At 41.6% G+C, this 12,233-nt stretch overlaps 1 protein-coding gene across 2 annotated transcripts; it reads left to right on the top strand.

Moving 5' to 3' along the window:
• Positions 1-663: 663 nt before the first annotated feature.
• LOC103705816 (protein TITANIA-like) lies at positions 664-12,011 on the top strand. 2 transcript variants are annotated; one of them, XM_039134382.1, is made up of 3 exons: positions 664-2,703; positions 5,080-5,086; positions 10,997-12,011. In XM_039134382.1, exons 1-3 carry the CDS (start codon positions 943-945, stop codon positions 11,551-11,553), a joined length of 2,325 nt encoding a protein of 774 aa, XP_038990310.1. In that variant the 5' UTR covers positions 664-942; the 3' UTR covers positions 11,554-12,011. The 2 variants fall into 2 exon arrangements, with proteins under 2 accessions (XP_038990310.1, XP_038990309.1); XM_039134381.1 differs by lacking the exon at positions 5,080-5,086 and having other exon boundaries at positions 667-2,705.
• The last annotated feature ends 222 nt before the right edge of the window (positions 12,012-12,233 follow it).

The raw sequence follows: 12,233 nt of genomic DNA, 5'->3' as shown, positions 1-12,233 counted from the left end.
CAGCTCCACCCGTCCTCCATGCTCCGCGTGACAAAAAGCCGTCTAACCGGGTCAACCCTAAAACGTTCGCATTCCTGGGGGCGTTCTCGTAACTTCCCTTCATGCGCGTGCTACGAAGACGCGCTCCTTCCCGCTTCACACGCGTTATGCCGCTCCTGCGAAGATGTACTGTCATCCAACGGACAAGATCGATTCTCATGATACCATAAAACTGTCACGCGGAGCATCTTAAAGCCACCTGCTTTGACTGAGGTTTGTACTAACAGTCCTTAGTCAAATTTTATTTATTGGATAAACCCGTTATTTTCGTCAGCCGCCACCATATCTGCCGGAGATCTTGAATGTTAGATGTTTTGATTGCGTCCCTGGTTAAATTTCGTTTCATAGATGCCGAGTTCTGCACGCGCATTAAATGGACTCCTATCCTTTTCCTCCTTTTATCCAACTGTCGTTTTTGTGGGGGTATATCTGAGAATATGTGCCTCAGATAGTTTATCTGCGGTCCTAGTTCTGAGAATCATTTAGATTTTAGTCCCTCACACAGGAATGAATGTGAGCGGCTAATTTTTCGTAGCAACTATGATAGGACGAAATCATAGAACGCCGGCGAAATCTGGGAGCAAGAACTAATTTTGCTGAGAGAATTAAATTAAAGTAAGTGGAAAAGGGGGAAGAGAGAGAGAGAGAGAGAGAGAGAGAGAGTCCGCGTCGCAGTCGAGGGATGATGGGGCGAGGAAGCGGCTTGAGACGACGACCCCAACGAGGAGCCGACAAGACGACGAGCTGAGAGCGAGAGCGTGAGAGTGTGTGCGAGAGAGAGTGGGCGTCGGCCCCTCAAAGCTCCCCGCCGATCCCTAATTTCTCCGATCAAAACCCTATCCTTCGATTTCTCTCACCCCTTCTCTTGCCCCCTTTCTCCCCGTTTCCTTCCCCAGTTCCACCATGTTCGCCGATTCCGATACCCCGAAGGGTTCCTCTTCGAGGCTCGACGCCGCTCAATCGAACACTAAGCCCCTCGATCTCGAAAACCCGAGCCCGAAATCCAGTCTTTTCGGCGGCGGCGAAAAAGCCGGCGCCTCCTCCGCCGCTGCCCCCCAGGAGCTGACCCTCAGCTACCTCTGCGAGAATCCCAAGCCGGGGCTCCAGGAAAAGGAGGGACTTGGGAGCGATCTCTTCGTCGCGCTGGAGAAAGCCCGAGCCAAAGGGAAGGAGATCGCCTTGGACCCACCGGATGATGGCGGGGAGCGGTGGGTCGAGAGGGACTTCCTCCAGCTTGGCGGCGTCAAGGCGCCGGCGAAGCGAGAGGGGCCGGAGGGCTTCGAGGTAGAGGGACGGGAAAAGAAGCTCAAGATCGGGACCCTAAACCTGTCCCTCGGGCTGCCCAATCTCTCGCTTTCGCTCAATTCGGCGAATCCGGCTGCTCCGCCGGCAACTGTCTCGGCTCCCGCTGCTCCCACTTCGGTGACGCCGGCGGCGGCTCCGGCGAAGAGGACCTTTAGCAACAACACCCACGCCACCAATTCGGACGACTATGGCGCCTCGCTCTCCTACTCGTGCTCGGTGGCCTTCTCGCACAACCCCAGCTGCTCCCTCACCAGGAATTCCACCGAGAATTTTGATATGTCGCGGGAAAACGATACGATGTGGTACGCCGGGGAGGGGACGAACGGGTCAGTCCACAGTCGATTCAAGCCCGTGGGTGACAGCATCACTTTCTCCAACCTCGGCGGCTTCCCTCACATGCAGGGAGAGAACAAGGACCGGGCAAACAACTCGGAGAACATCTCCTTCTTCCCGGCCGAGTTGCCTGCAAGGCCGGCGAAGGCTAATGCTGCTGCAACCTCTGATGCCGGGAAGGAGAGCATGATGCTTACGAGGCTGGACAGGGTATTGAAAGAGATGGTGTCGGAGTCAGTCCCTTACATGGCGCAGATACTTCAAGATTTTCCCACCGAGTCGCTGGAAGCTGTGAAGGAGTGTCTGAGGAATCTGATGAGCGCCCCGGAGAAGAGGGATGAGTTTGCTAGCCTCCAGAGAAGGCTCGAGAGGAGATCGGACCTTACATGTGAGACCCTCTCCAAGTGTCACAGGACACAGCTCGAAGTTCTGGTGGCGATCAAAACTGGTATCGCGAATTATGTGTCCGGAAGGTGCCTCATTCCTTCAAATGAGCTGGTCGAGATATTCTTGCACCTGAGGTGCCCAAATGTGAACTGCAATAGCTTAGTGCCTGTCGACGATTGTGACTGCAAGATTTGCTCTGGCAAGAAGGGATTTTGTAGTGCTTGCATGTGCCCTGTCTGTCTGAAGTTTGATTGTGCTGCAAATACATGCAGTTGGGTCGGGTGTGATGTTTGCTCCCATTGGTGCCATGCTGCGTGTGGGATTGAGAAGAATCTGATTAGGCCTGGGCCGACCTTGAAGGGTCAGATGGGTATGACAGAGATGCAGTTCCATTGCCCTGGGTGTGGACATGCTTCTGAGATGTTTGGATTCGTTAAAGAAGTTTTTATCTGCTGTGCGAAGGATTGGGGTCTTGAGACCTTGTTGAAGGAGCTGGACTGTGTTAGGAAGATCTTCCATGCTAGCGAGGATTTTGAGGGGAAGGGCCTGCATGCGAAGGCAGAAGAGATTCTCAACATGCTTACCAAGAAGCTTATTTCACCCATAGATGCGTGTAGCAACATGCTGCAGTTTTTTCAAGTGTAAGTTTCTTAACTGATCTTTACCGAGTTTTGATTTTGTTACTTTCCTTACCCATGCTTCTCTTAAATTCATGATGAAATATGAAGGGATCTCATTCTATAACTATTTGCTCGATACATTAATGTTCTGCTTGTTTTCTTATTATTGCACTTGCTGTTTCTTCATGGATGTGCTAGAAATATAGTTCCTCTTCATGAACTTCATATTTCATATTTCATCAATTGCCTTTTTTTCGTAAGAAAGAAAGTGTCATTCTCTGTAAGCATCGATGTCTTATTAGCTGCCCTCTATCATCAGATCAGCAAAAATCATGCTGTAATTTTCCCTGTTGCTTTTTTTTTGTTTGCAGTTATTGTGTGCTTTACCTGCTCTTGTTATACCTCTCTTTTGCAATACCCTGACTCATTGTCACTTTCTATTTTAGTACTTCTGCATGGGAACTCATGCTAATTTAGGAAAATGTAGTTAAAGATTATGTATGATTTACATCACGTAATTCTTTATCTAGAACAATCAATGTTGTATGTGCTATGATCACTTTGCTTTCTGCTTAAACTATAATAGCTATGACTCACTAGGCTCTTTTGTTCCATAGATGGATTATGTGTTCTTTGCTGTGTTACTTCAAAAAGGCTCTGGTGAGCAGGTATTCTTAAATTTCTTGGTGCAAATACATATAAATAAGCAACAGGTATTATCCCATCATATTGTAGAGAATGTATGGTTTTGCAAAACCACGGAGGCCTGATAAAGAGTAACTCGATCCATTTAGTTACATGTTTGGCAAGAGAAAGAAAGGGAAAAAGTTCGATGGAGGCTCAGAACCAGGATTTTGGAATCCTTGAATTGTCCAAGGATATGGCTCTTTATAGGAGTAAATGGCGAAGTGGATTTATGGAGCTGATGATAAATAGTTTGGAAAAGGAATGTGAGTTATGTTTATGCTTTCCGTCGAACCTTTGACTTGGAACATTGATGCTGCATTAGTGCAGATTATTAGAAACGTTCAAAATAGGCAATAGGAGATAATTATGCACACTTGAATCAATGTTTAAGTCTAGGTATTGGGCCATGTACCAGTACTTTATAAGTACAATATGGTGTGATATGTCTGGCACAGACAAGTGGTACATTGTTGGAGCCTCTACAATAGATAGTACCATGTCTCCATGTGGGGGGTATTCCAAGCCCCATACTAGTGTTGATACCCTACTAGGTGGATACAATATGTCCTATATCGCCAATATTGTACGATATTTAAAATAATGCTCAAAATCAATTGTGTTATAACATCTTCTTTCCAAATTAAAATTCTTATGTTTGAGGAATGTTTAGCAATTCTTGCAATATAATCATTTGAGAGTTGAAGTTTACAATGCGTGTCTTACTTGTGGAAGCCTTTGTTTGCAGAGATGTTCTCTTTGCAATAAGATTTAGTTCTCCAGGGATAAGAAGCTTCTAAACTACTAAGGATGTGATGGAGCATATATCTCTCCTCTCTCTTGACAAAGCTGGGGATGCTGATGTTACATTTGAAGGCATCTTCATTATTTAATTTCATTGCATGAGAAGTTTCTGTCTTTGATTCCTCCTATGTCAACCATCTACTCCTTTTGTCCCATTTGGTGACTCCTAAGACTGTTTAGTTTAACATTGAAATAGCTATTGTTGGGGAAAAAACTAAATAGCATGAGTCAGGTCTATGTTGATGATTGGAAAAATGAGTATCTATAATTTAGAGCCTTGGGAGATAACATTGGATAATTACAATGGTTGTTCTCATTAAATCTGATTGCTATTCTAGGAATGGATAAGCATTTGGGTATGTTGCTAGCCAAGTTGCAAAAAACATACAGTAGCTTTTGGCATGATCTATGACTTCTACATTAATTGTTAACTCCAGACAAAATTACCTGTGGAGTCCAGATGTTCTATCTTAGGATCAAAGTAAAGCATGTCGTTCTCGCGTTGATCATGGGTTGGTGCTATTAAGATATCATATTGCGCCTTGCTATGCTAAGGGCTATAAGATAGAAAATTGGGTTGTGCTAGTGCATATCAATATCGACTGCATGGGTTGGTATGCACGAAACAAAGGAGCATACATCGATAATTCTATATCGTGCCCATGTCTATTTGATGTAGTAAGTACCATAAAAATGCCTATATCCTGGGTTTTATCCAAGAAACATCAAGATAGAAGTAATTATTATTACTTAATATAATTGTTACTAGATATATGTAGTATGCCATTTCTTGTTTCCTAGAAAGTCCTCAACAGGCCACTATTTTAGTTGCTTGGAGAGTGAATTAATCAGTCGGAGGTGATGGAAACAAAAAAATTCATCTAGTGTGAGGAAGGGAAAGAAAGAGAATGAAGGTAATGAAACAGAAAAAATTATAGAAAGTGGGCATAGTTGATATCCAATTGGTAGAAAGTGGTTATGGCAATTAATTGGACAAAGATGGTAAAATAGTAAGAAACTTATTAATGTGAATGAAATGAGATGGCGGCCAATTGGAGCATTGTTGTTTTGTACTGCAAGGGACAAGATGAGTGAAAGTTGGAGTCATGGTTTTAAATCATGGAGGGACATCCTATGGGTTACTGGGATAGGGTACCGTCCCAAGTATTGAGATGGGACCTCCCACCGTCGTTCAAGCATTCCGGTCAATACATCCTGGGACATCCCTCATCCTAAGTGTCAGAATGGGGTGGGATGGTGGCATGTTCCATTCCACGGAAAAATCAAGACAGCTCCATCTCATTGGATTTTAAACCTTGGATTTTAAGAAAATGCACAATGTTGTGTCGATTTTTTTTCTTTGTTGCTCTTTCCAATATTTGTATTTTACGTACCGCAGTATTTTGCTAATTCAATTCCAAATTTTGTTTCAAAAAAACAAGGCTCTATTTTTAGTTTATACCAAAGATGTAAATTTAAATATTGAGGTACGGGATCTTGCAGGTTGTAGTTCGACATAGTAAGGTATGCGATAATGGGGTAGTATAGGGTTGGCATGCCTTGGTACAAATAAGCAAAAAAAGAAGAAGAAAAAACAAGAAAAAATAACAAGATGTAGTGGGCGGTTCAAGGAATGTATGCAGTCGATACTCAATACAATGTGGTATGAGGTGATTTGGGCTTGGTGCGCTAAAGTCAAGGTGTATCGAGTCCCCTATGCTTGTCCTTGGTACGGTATTATAGTTTTGGGGTTGGCATGGTCTAGTTTCAATTCCTTGCTTTATACTTGCTTGAACCAATACAAGCGGGCACAGATCAGCATGCACGGCATCATTGTTTAACCATTGTATAATGCCCATATATAACTAGTAAATTATGTATTAAATGGTCTTGTACGATATGTACCAGCACCTAAATTCTCAATTACTTGTAGTATACTTTCATAGAGTCAAGATTTCAGAGGCCAATTTCTCTGACATCTCAACATGCAACCTTTACCAAATGAAACAACATGCCATATTATCACGGCTAAAATGGAACACTAGAGATATTTTTTAGAAAAAATAATTGAGATATCCCAACATTTCGACTGACATATAGCAGTCGCGATCAAAACATCAGCTCTCACAATATAAAGACGAGATTATGCACTACATTTGCAATGATCTTGATATTTTAATAATCAAAAGTTCATAATAGGATGGTAGAAAACAGATTGAGATATCCAGCCAATATAGTGGTATTTATATCAGTCAATACAAGAGATATCCTAGTTATATTGGTCAAAATACCAAGAGCTGATCTTATTAATGCGAATGGAATGAGATATCCTCACTAACTGGAGCCGTTTATCCTCATCTATTTCTCCTTCCTTCCCCACATTCCCACCCCAGCCTCCCTCCTATTTATCTCCATCTATTTCTCCTTCCTTCCCTGCATTCCCACCTCGGCCTCCCTCCTATACCCTCCCTACACTTTCACCCTCCTAGTATCTAATCCCGCTTCTTTATCTCCTTTCCATCTTTGTAACTTTCATGGATGGAAGGGAATAAAGAAAACGAAAGGCAAATATCTAGCATATAAGAAGAAGACAAGAGAAGAGAAGAGGGAGGGGCTGATGATTCTATTTATATTTTTCTCCTCAAGAATTGTCTCCTCCCCTTTCTTCTGGCTTCAATTCCGCCACTGCCAGGGAAAGGAAAATACAATAGATGGACAAGATGTAAGAAATGAGAAGGAAAGATATGGGGAAGTGGAGGGGCAGCGTGCAGCTCTTGTTAGAAAGTCATCGTGTAGCCACGGGTTCATTAAGTTGAATAAAACTGGTTGTTTCTAGACTGTAGCTGCATCTATGTGACATTGAGTAGCCCCCATGTGAGATTGGCCTGTGTCCAAATATAAAGAGACCTGAATTTATGGGTTTCATTTTGTCCCACTATACGACACTAACCTTGTCCGTTTTGTCTCAAACCGATTATAGGTCCATTGACAACCCTACTTGTGAGCCAAATTGATGCTAAACTATAGCCACATAGGAGCGAAATATGGAATCAACCGAGATGGACGCAATTAGACCTGAGACATCAGAAGTGCAGGGCTAATCTATAAGACTCAGAATCAACCCATACCCGATCTGAAAATGGACAAATATGTCAAATGGGTCAGATTTGGATCTAAGCATAAACTTAAAGCCAATTGTGTTTGATTTGTGTTGGGCTATACTTTAGACTATGCCTAGATTTAACCTCACTCGTACTCTTAGGTAATAGTGGTTTCATCAGTGGCAGTAATTGATTCGTCGGGTTTGGTTCAACTCATCATTCATTTGTGCAAGATTATCTATCCAGTTCAACCAGAATTGCTGCCGCCTCTACTTCTTGTTCCTGCATTCTTTGAGTAAATTGCTGCTCTGACTTCTTTTAGGGAAATGGATATTATTTTAGAATTATTACTGCCAACCAATCATTAATTTGTTTATGGAAGATGTTCATGCATACCTACTGGTTATGCATTTGAAGATACTTAACAATCATACTAGGAAAACTGTACCAAAAAATGGAAAAGACAGTTGTTATTGCTATCTAGTTCTCATGTTTTTTTTCCAATGTAAGTTGGTCGATAATATTGAAATTAAATGTTAGCCACATAAATTGGAACTTCATCTTATAAAACATGCAGCAACTTTTTGTCCTGATATAAATTTTATTGCTCCTCCAGTGAAATCTTGTTTCTGCATTCCTCATCTTGCCCTGGTTTTGAGGGTTTAGCCTTCACATCTTATTCTTCCAGGCAATTCCCCATTTGTTGGCCATATTGCATATTTGTGATTAGAACATCCTCTTCCACCAAATACCATGACATGGTCTGTGACAAAACCACACACACACACAAAAAAAAAAATATTCTGGTTACTGATTGATTCACTGCTTAAGCCCTCAAAAAGAAAAACTGTTGCACCATGATAAATCAATTGTTTGGGAATAGTTCAGACTCACCAACATATTCTTTAATTATATGTGATCCTTGTTTTAAACTTTTTGCATCATTGATGCCAGAGGTTGTGAAGCAATTTATTATTAAGAAGCTTCATCGTCTTCAGCCATCGCTTAGTTGGCAAGTTATTTCTACCTAGGGAAAATATAACCTACTGTATGGTTACAATGGTTTCAAAGTGCGTCTTTGCTGGTTTGTGCTGAGCTAGCACCAGTGCCAAGCACAGGTCAGCATGACACCTATTTAACTCTTTCCATAGATACTCACTAATTAAGAACAGGATGTTTTCCCTTTCCTTTTGTTTTGTCACAGTGCAGCAAAGGTACCAGTGTGGCATGTACCATGCAAGTGACCTGCACACCTGCACATTCAGCGGCACCAATACTTAAAACCATGGAATGCCGTACCGGCCCGTACCGGCCGGTACGGGCCGGTACGTACCGGTCCGGCCGTGGACCGGTATCGGAACGGATAAAAAACCGGTATTTTCCGGTTTTTTATCCGAACCGGCCGATACGGGTGCGTACCGGCCGGTTCGGGCCCGTACCGGCCGGTTCGGAGCCCGTACCGGCCTCGTACCGGTGCGAACCGGCCGGTTCGCACCGGTACGAATTTTTTTTTTTTTTTTTAGAACCACAGCGCCGCGCGCTGTGGTTTTTGAAACCACCGCGTACCGGCCGGTACGGAACCGGTACCAGCCGGTACGTACCGGACCAGACCGGTACCGTACCGGTCCGGCCGGCCACCGGTACGCCGACCGGTACCGGTACGGCGGACCTTGCTTAAAACCTTGTCAATGACTTTCTTGACATACAAAAGATGGTCTCTTTGATTTTTTGAGGAATCTATTAATGGAAGTGACCTAGTTAAGCAACTCCTCAGGTTGCATCATCACCAATTACAATTCTTTATGCAGTTTTTTTTTCGGATAAATTCCTCATGTAATACCAGATGATTCTGTCCTTTAAGTTGCCTTGAATGGTAAAGCCAAATACTGCTAGTATCTTTGGTCATCCTACTTTGCATTATTGCAAAGTTAGATCTTATTTTCTCTTATGCAGCATTGTAGGAGAAAATATGATCAGGAAGCAATAAGAAGGCAATTTGAGGTTGGTTGTTTCAATATAGAATAATAAATTCTGAATGAAATTAAAATTAAAAAAACAGCTAGTTCTGTTTAGTTGCTACTAATTGTGCTTTAAACTCATGTCCCATTCATCTCTGCTTAAAGAATATTTTATTCTTTTGATTTCTGAATTTCTTTTTAAATCGAATCTCATTGCACAAGTGCAAACAAGGTTAGATCCCAAGCATTCTCTTGCTCTATGGCTCTTTTCTCCCTTGTGCTGGTGTCCAGCATTATTCAAGATACAAGGCACAATCAGCTATTAGAATTAGATGCATGTCTTCTATTTTTATTATCATATGTTATCTAGGACATGTACTAGAAAGCAGGACAACTGCAAAGCTATGATAAGTATGCTGAATTTGTGATTACTTAGTGATGGGCTTATGGTCATTACTGTCAAATGGTGATCAGCTTATGATTATTATTTTAACATGGACTAAGATGTCTCTGAATTAAGTGCCCCAATGCATTTTTCAAATAAGCTCCATACAGATTGTATCCGTTAAACTTCGACATAGATAGCATCCTAAGCCCTATAAAAGTATTCCTTATCAAAACCCAACTCCAAATATAAATTTTCAAGCACACCATAGAAGCTGTTTTGCTGGTCTTCTGATTTGACTCTTCTTCAACACATGATGTACTATTCCATTATGAATTGTCTCCCCCGGATTCAGACGACATCATAAATAATTTCTGTTTAAACATTAAATGCTATAGTTTCAGGGATAGAAGTGTTTCAGGAAATAAATGACATATATGGGATCTGGAGTTCGATTCATGTCCATTATCCAATTTGGGATGGAGGATTAAAAAAACAAACAACTTGACTCTCCTTGTGCGAGAGGAATTTTAATCTGAACAGTTTGGTAGGGACATGTGAACTGAACTTCTTTACAGTCTGCAGGATGATGTGTTCTGTGCAATTTTAAGATGGGACATTAATCTGAAGGTCCTTTAGTATTTGAGAGATAAGTTATCCATGGGTTGATAGCACTCGCTGGCCAGAGATTCCATGCATACGTTTCGAAATATTTCCTGATAGCGAACCATTACTCAACATGCAATATAATCACTGAACATCTTGAATGATTTTCTGCTCATTTGCCCTGTTAATAGTCTCATGTTTTCTTATAATGTTATGAACTCATAACTGCAGCCTTCCCTAACCCTGGTAAGACTTATTCCCAAGTATGCCTGTTGGTAGTCTATGTCATCAGTAAGTAATTGCTAGAAGATGTACCATTCAATTGTTGAGTTATATTGATAAAGAAGGCATGGAAATCTAAATGGAGCTTACAAATAATTCTTTCAGATCTGTGGTGTTTATGCTAATGAATTGATGTCATACATTGATGATGTTCTTGCCCACAATATTGCTTGAATGTATTAAATTACTGCATTATACAATTAAAAATAAATCTTTGCTCTTATAACTTTCGCTATTGTTACATTGGAAACTAACTTAAATTGTTAACTTTGAAAGAACTTTGAAGTTGTGTTGCAAATATAAATTTATATATATGCGTGATAAACAATTGATCAATATCGCTTGCCCATGCCACGCAGTGCACAAACATGTACCATCATGGCACCTGATTTAAATGATGGAATTTCTCCATATCCAACACTGTATCTGTAACTGTTGAGGGTTTTGACTTAAATCCTCGAACCTAACAGTTGGCTATCTCATTCTTTGCAGATGGAGTTACGGAGTTCTCTGTTACTGGAAGCTCCTCCAAGAACATACTTGGAACTCAAGCAAACCAGCAGGCAGACACACTTCCTCTTCCATCATCAACAACTGTTACCCCTCCAAAATCTGTACTTAACTTCAAACCAACCAGCTCTATACTAGACACCAAGATAGATTCTCTCAAAACAGATCCAAAACCTCTTGCAGTTGAAGCCCATTTCACCCTAGGGAAGGAGGATGGCTTTCAGAGCTTGGAGACTATTGTGAAGTTCAAGGAGGCGGAGGCAAAGCTCTTCCAGAGGCTTGCAGATGAAGCCAGGAGGGAAATGGAGGGTTACCGCCAGATTGCCTGTGCCAAGTCTGAGAAGCTGGAGGAGGAGTATGCAACCAAGCTCGCAAAGCTTCGTCTCCAGGAGACTGAGGAGCACCGGAGGAGGAAGCTCGATGAGCTCAAATTCCTCGAAAACTCTCACTGTGACTACCATAAGATGAAGATGAGGATGCAAGCTGAGATAGCCGGCTTGCTGGAAAGGATGGAAGCAACAAGGAAAATGTGGGTATAAAAAATATGATGAGTTCTCTTTGCTTTCAAAATGCTTGACATGTATATTATTGGATGCTTTAAGCTTCCAGAAGTAAAGTTAGTCTATGACAGCTATACAAGTATTATAAGTTTCCCTTTTTGATATTTGTTGAGGTGGTTTAATAGCATTTCATGAGCCAATCTGTTTGCTGACATATCTGTCCAATTATTCGACTCTGTGGGTAATCTGCTTATTGGAGAAGTGGCTACCAACTTCTAGTCATAACATTTCTTCTAGGTTTCTTGATTGGTGAAATGTGAAGCATGTAATGGTACAATTATGGAAGTGTTTGTAAGGCTACCAACTTCTAGTCATAACATTTCTTCTATGTTTTTTTGATTGGTGAAATGTCAAACATGTAATGGTGCAATTATGGAAGTGTTTGTAAGGTATGATACCGAAACAACAGAAAAGGTTATGACATGCAGTATATCAAGCACATTGGGTTATCATATTTTTCTGTCTTATTTTGTTTGCTATTGCTAGTGTAAATTCTTGGTTTCTGCAATGAAAACTGATCGGGCATTTTTCTACTTGTTAGCTTACATTTTTACTGATAAGTTTTTTGAAGTTTCATCGGGCTCCTTCCTCCACTATGTCAAGTCCTGTTTATAGTTTTGTTCTAGTGCTTCTCTTGCGAAGGACAAAGGGCTTCCATT

This window comes from Phoenix dactylifera, chromosome 15 (assembly GCF_009389715.1).
Source record: "Phoenix dactylifera cultivar Barhee BC4 chromosome 15, palm_55x_up_171113_PBpolish2nd_filt_p, whole genome shotgun sequence".
Taxonomy (NCBI): Eukaryota; Viridiplantae; Streptophyta; class Magnoliopsida; order Arecales; family Arecaceae; genus Phoenix; species Phoenix dactylifera.
Note: the sequence above shows the minus strand (reverse complement) of the source record. Positions and strands in the feature narration are given on the sequence as shown.

Bases quoted from the DNA above. Each gene is read 5' to 3' on its own strand.
- LOC103705816 (XM_039134382.1), top strand. From the start codon at position 943: ATGTTCGCCGATTCCGATACCCCGAAGGGTTCCTCTTCGAGGCTCGAC.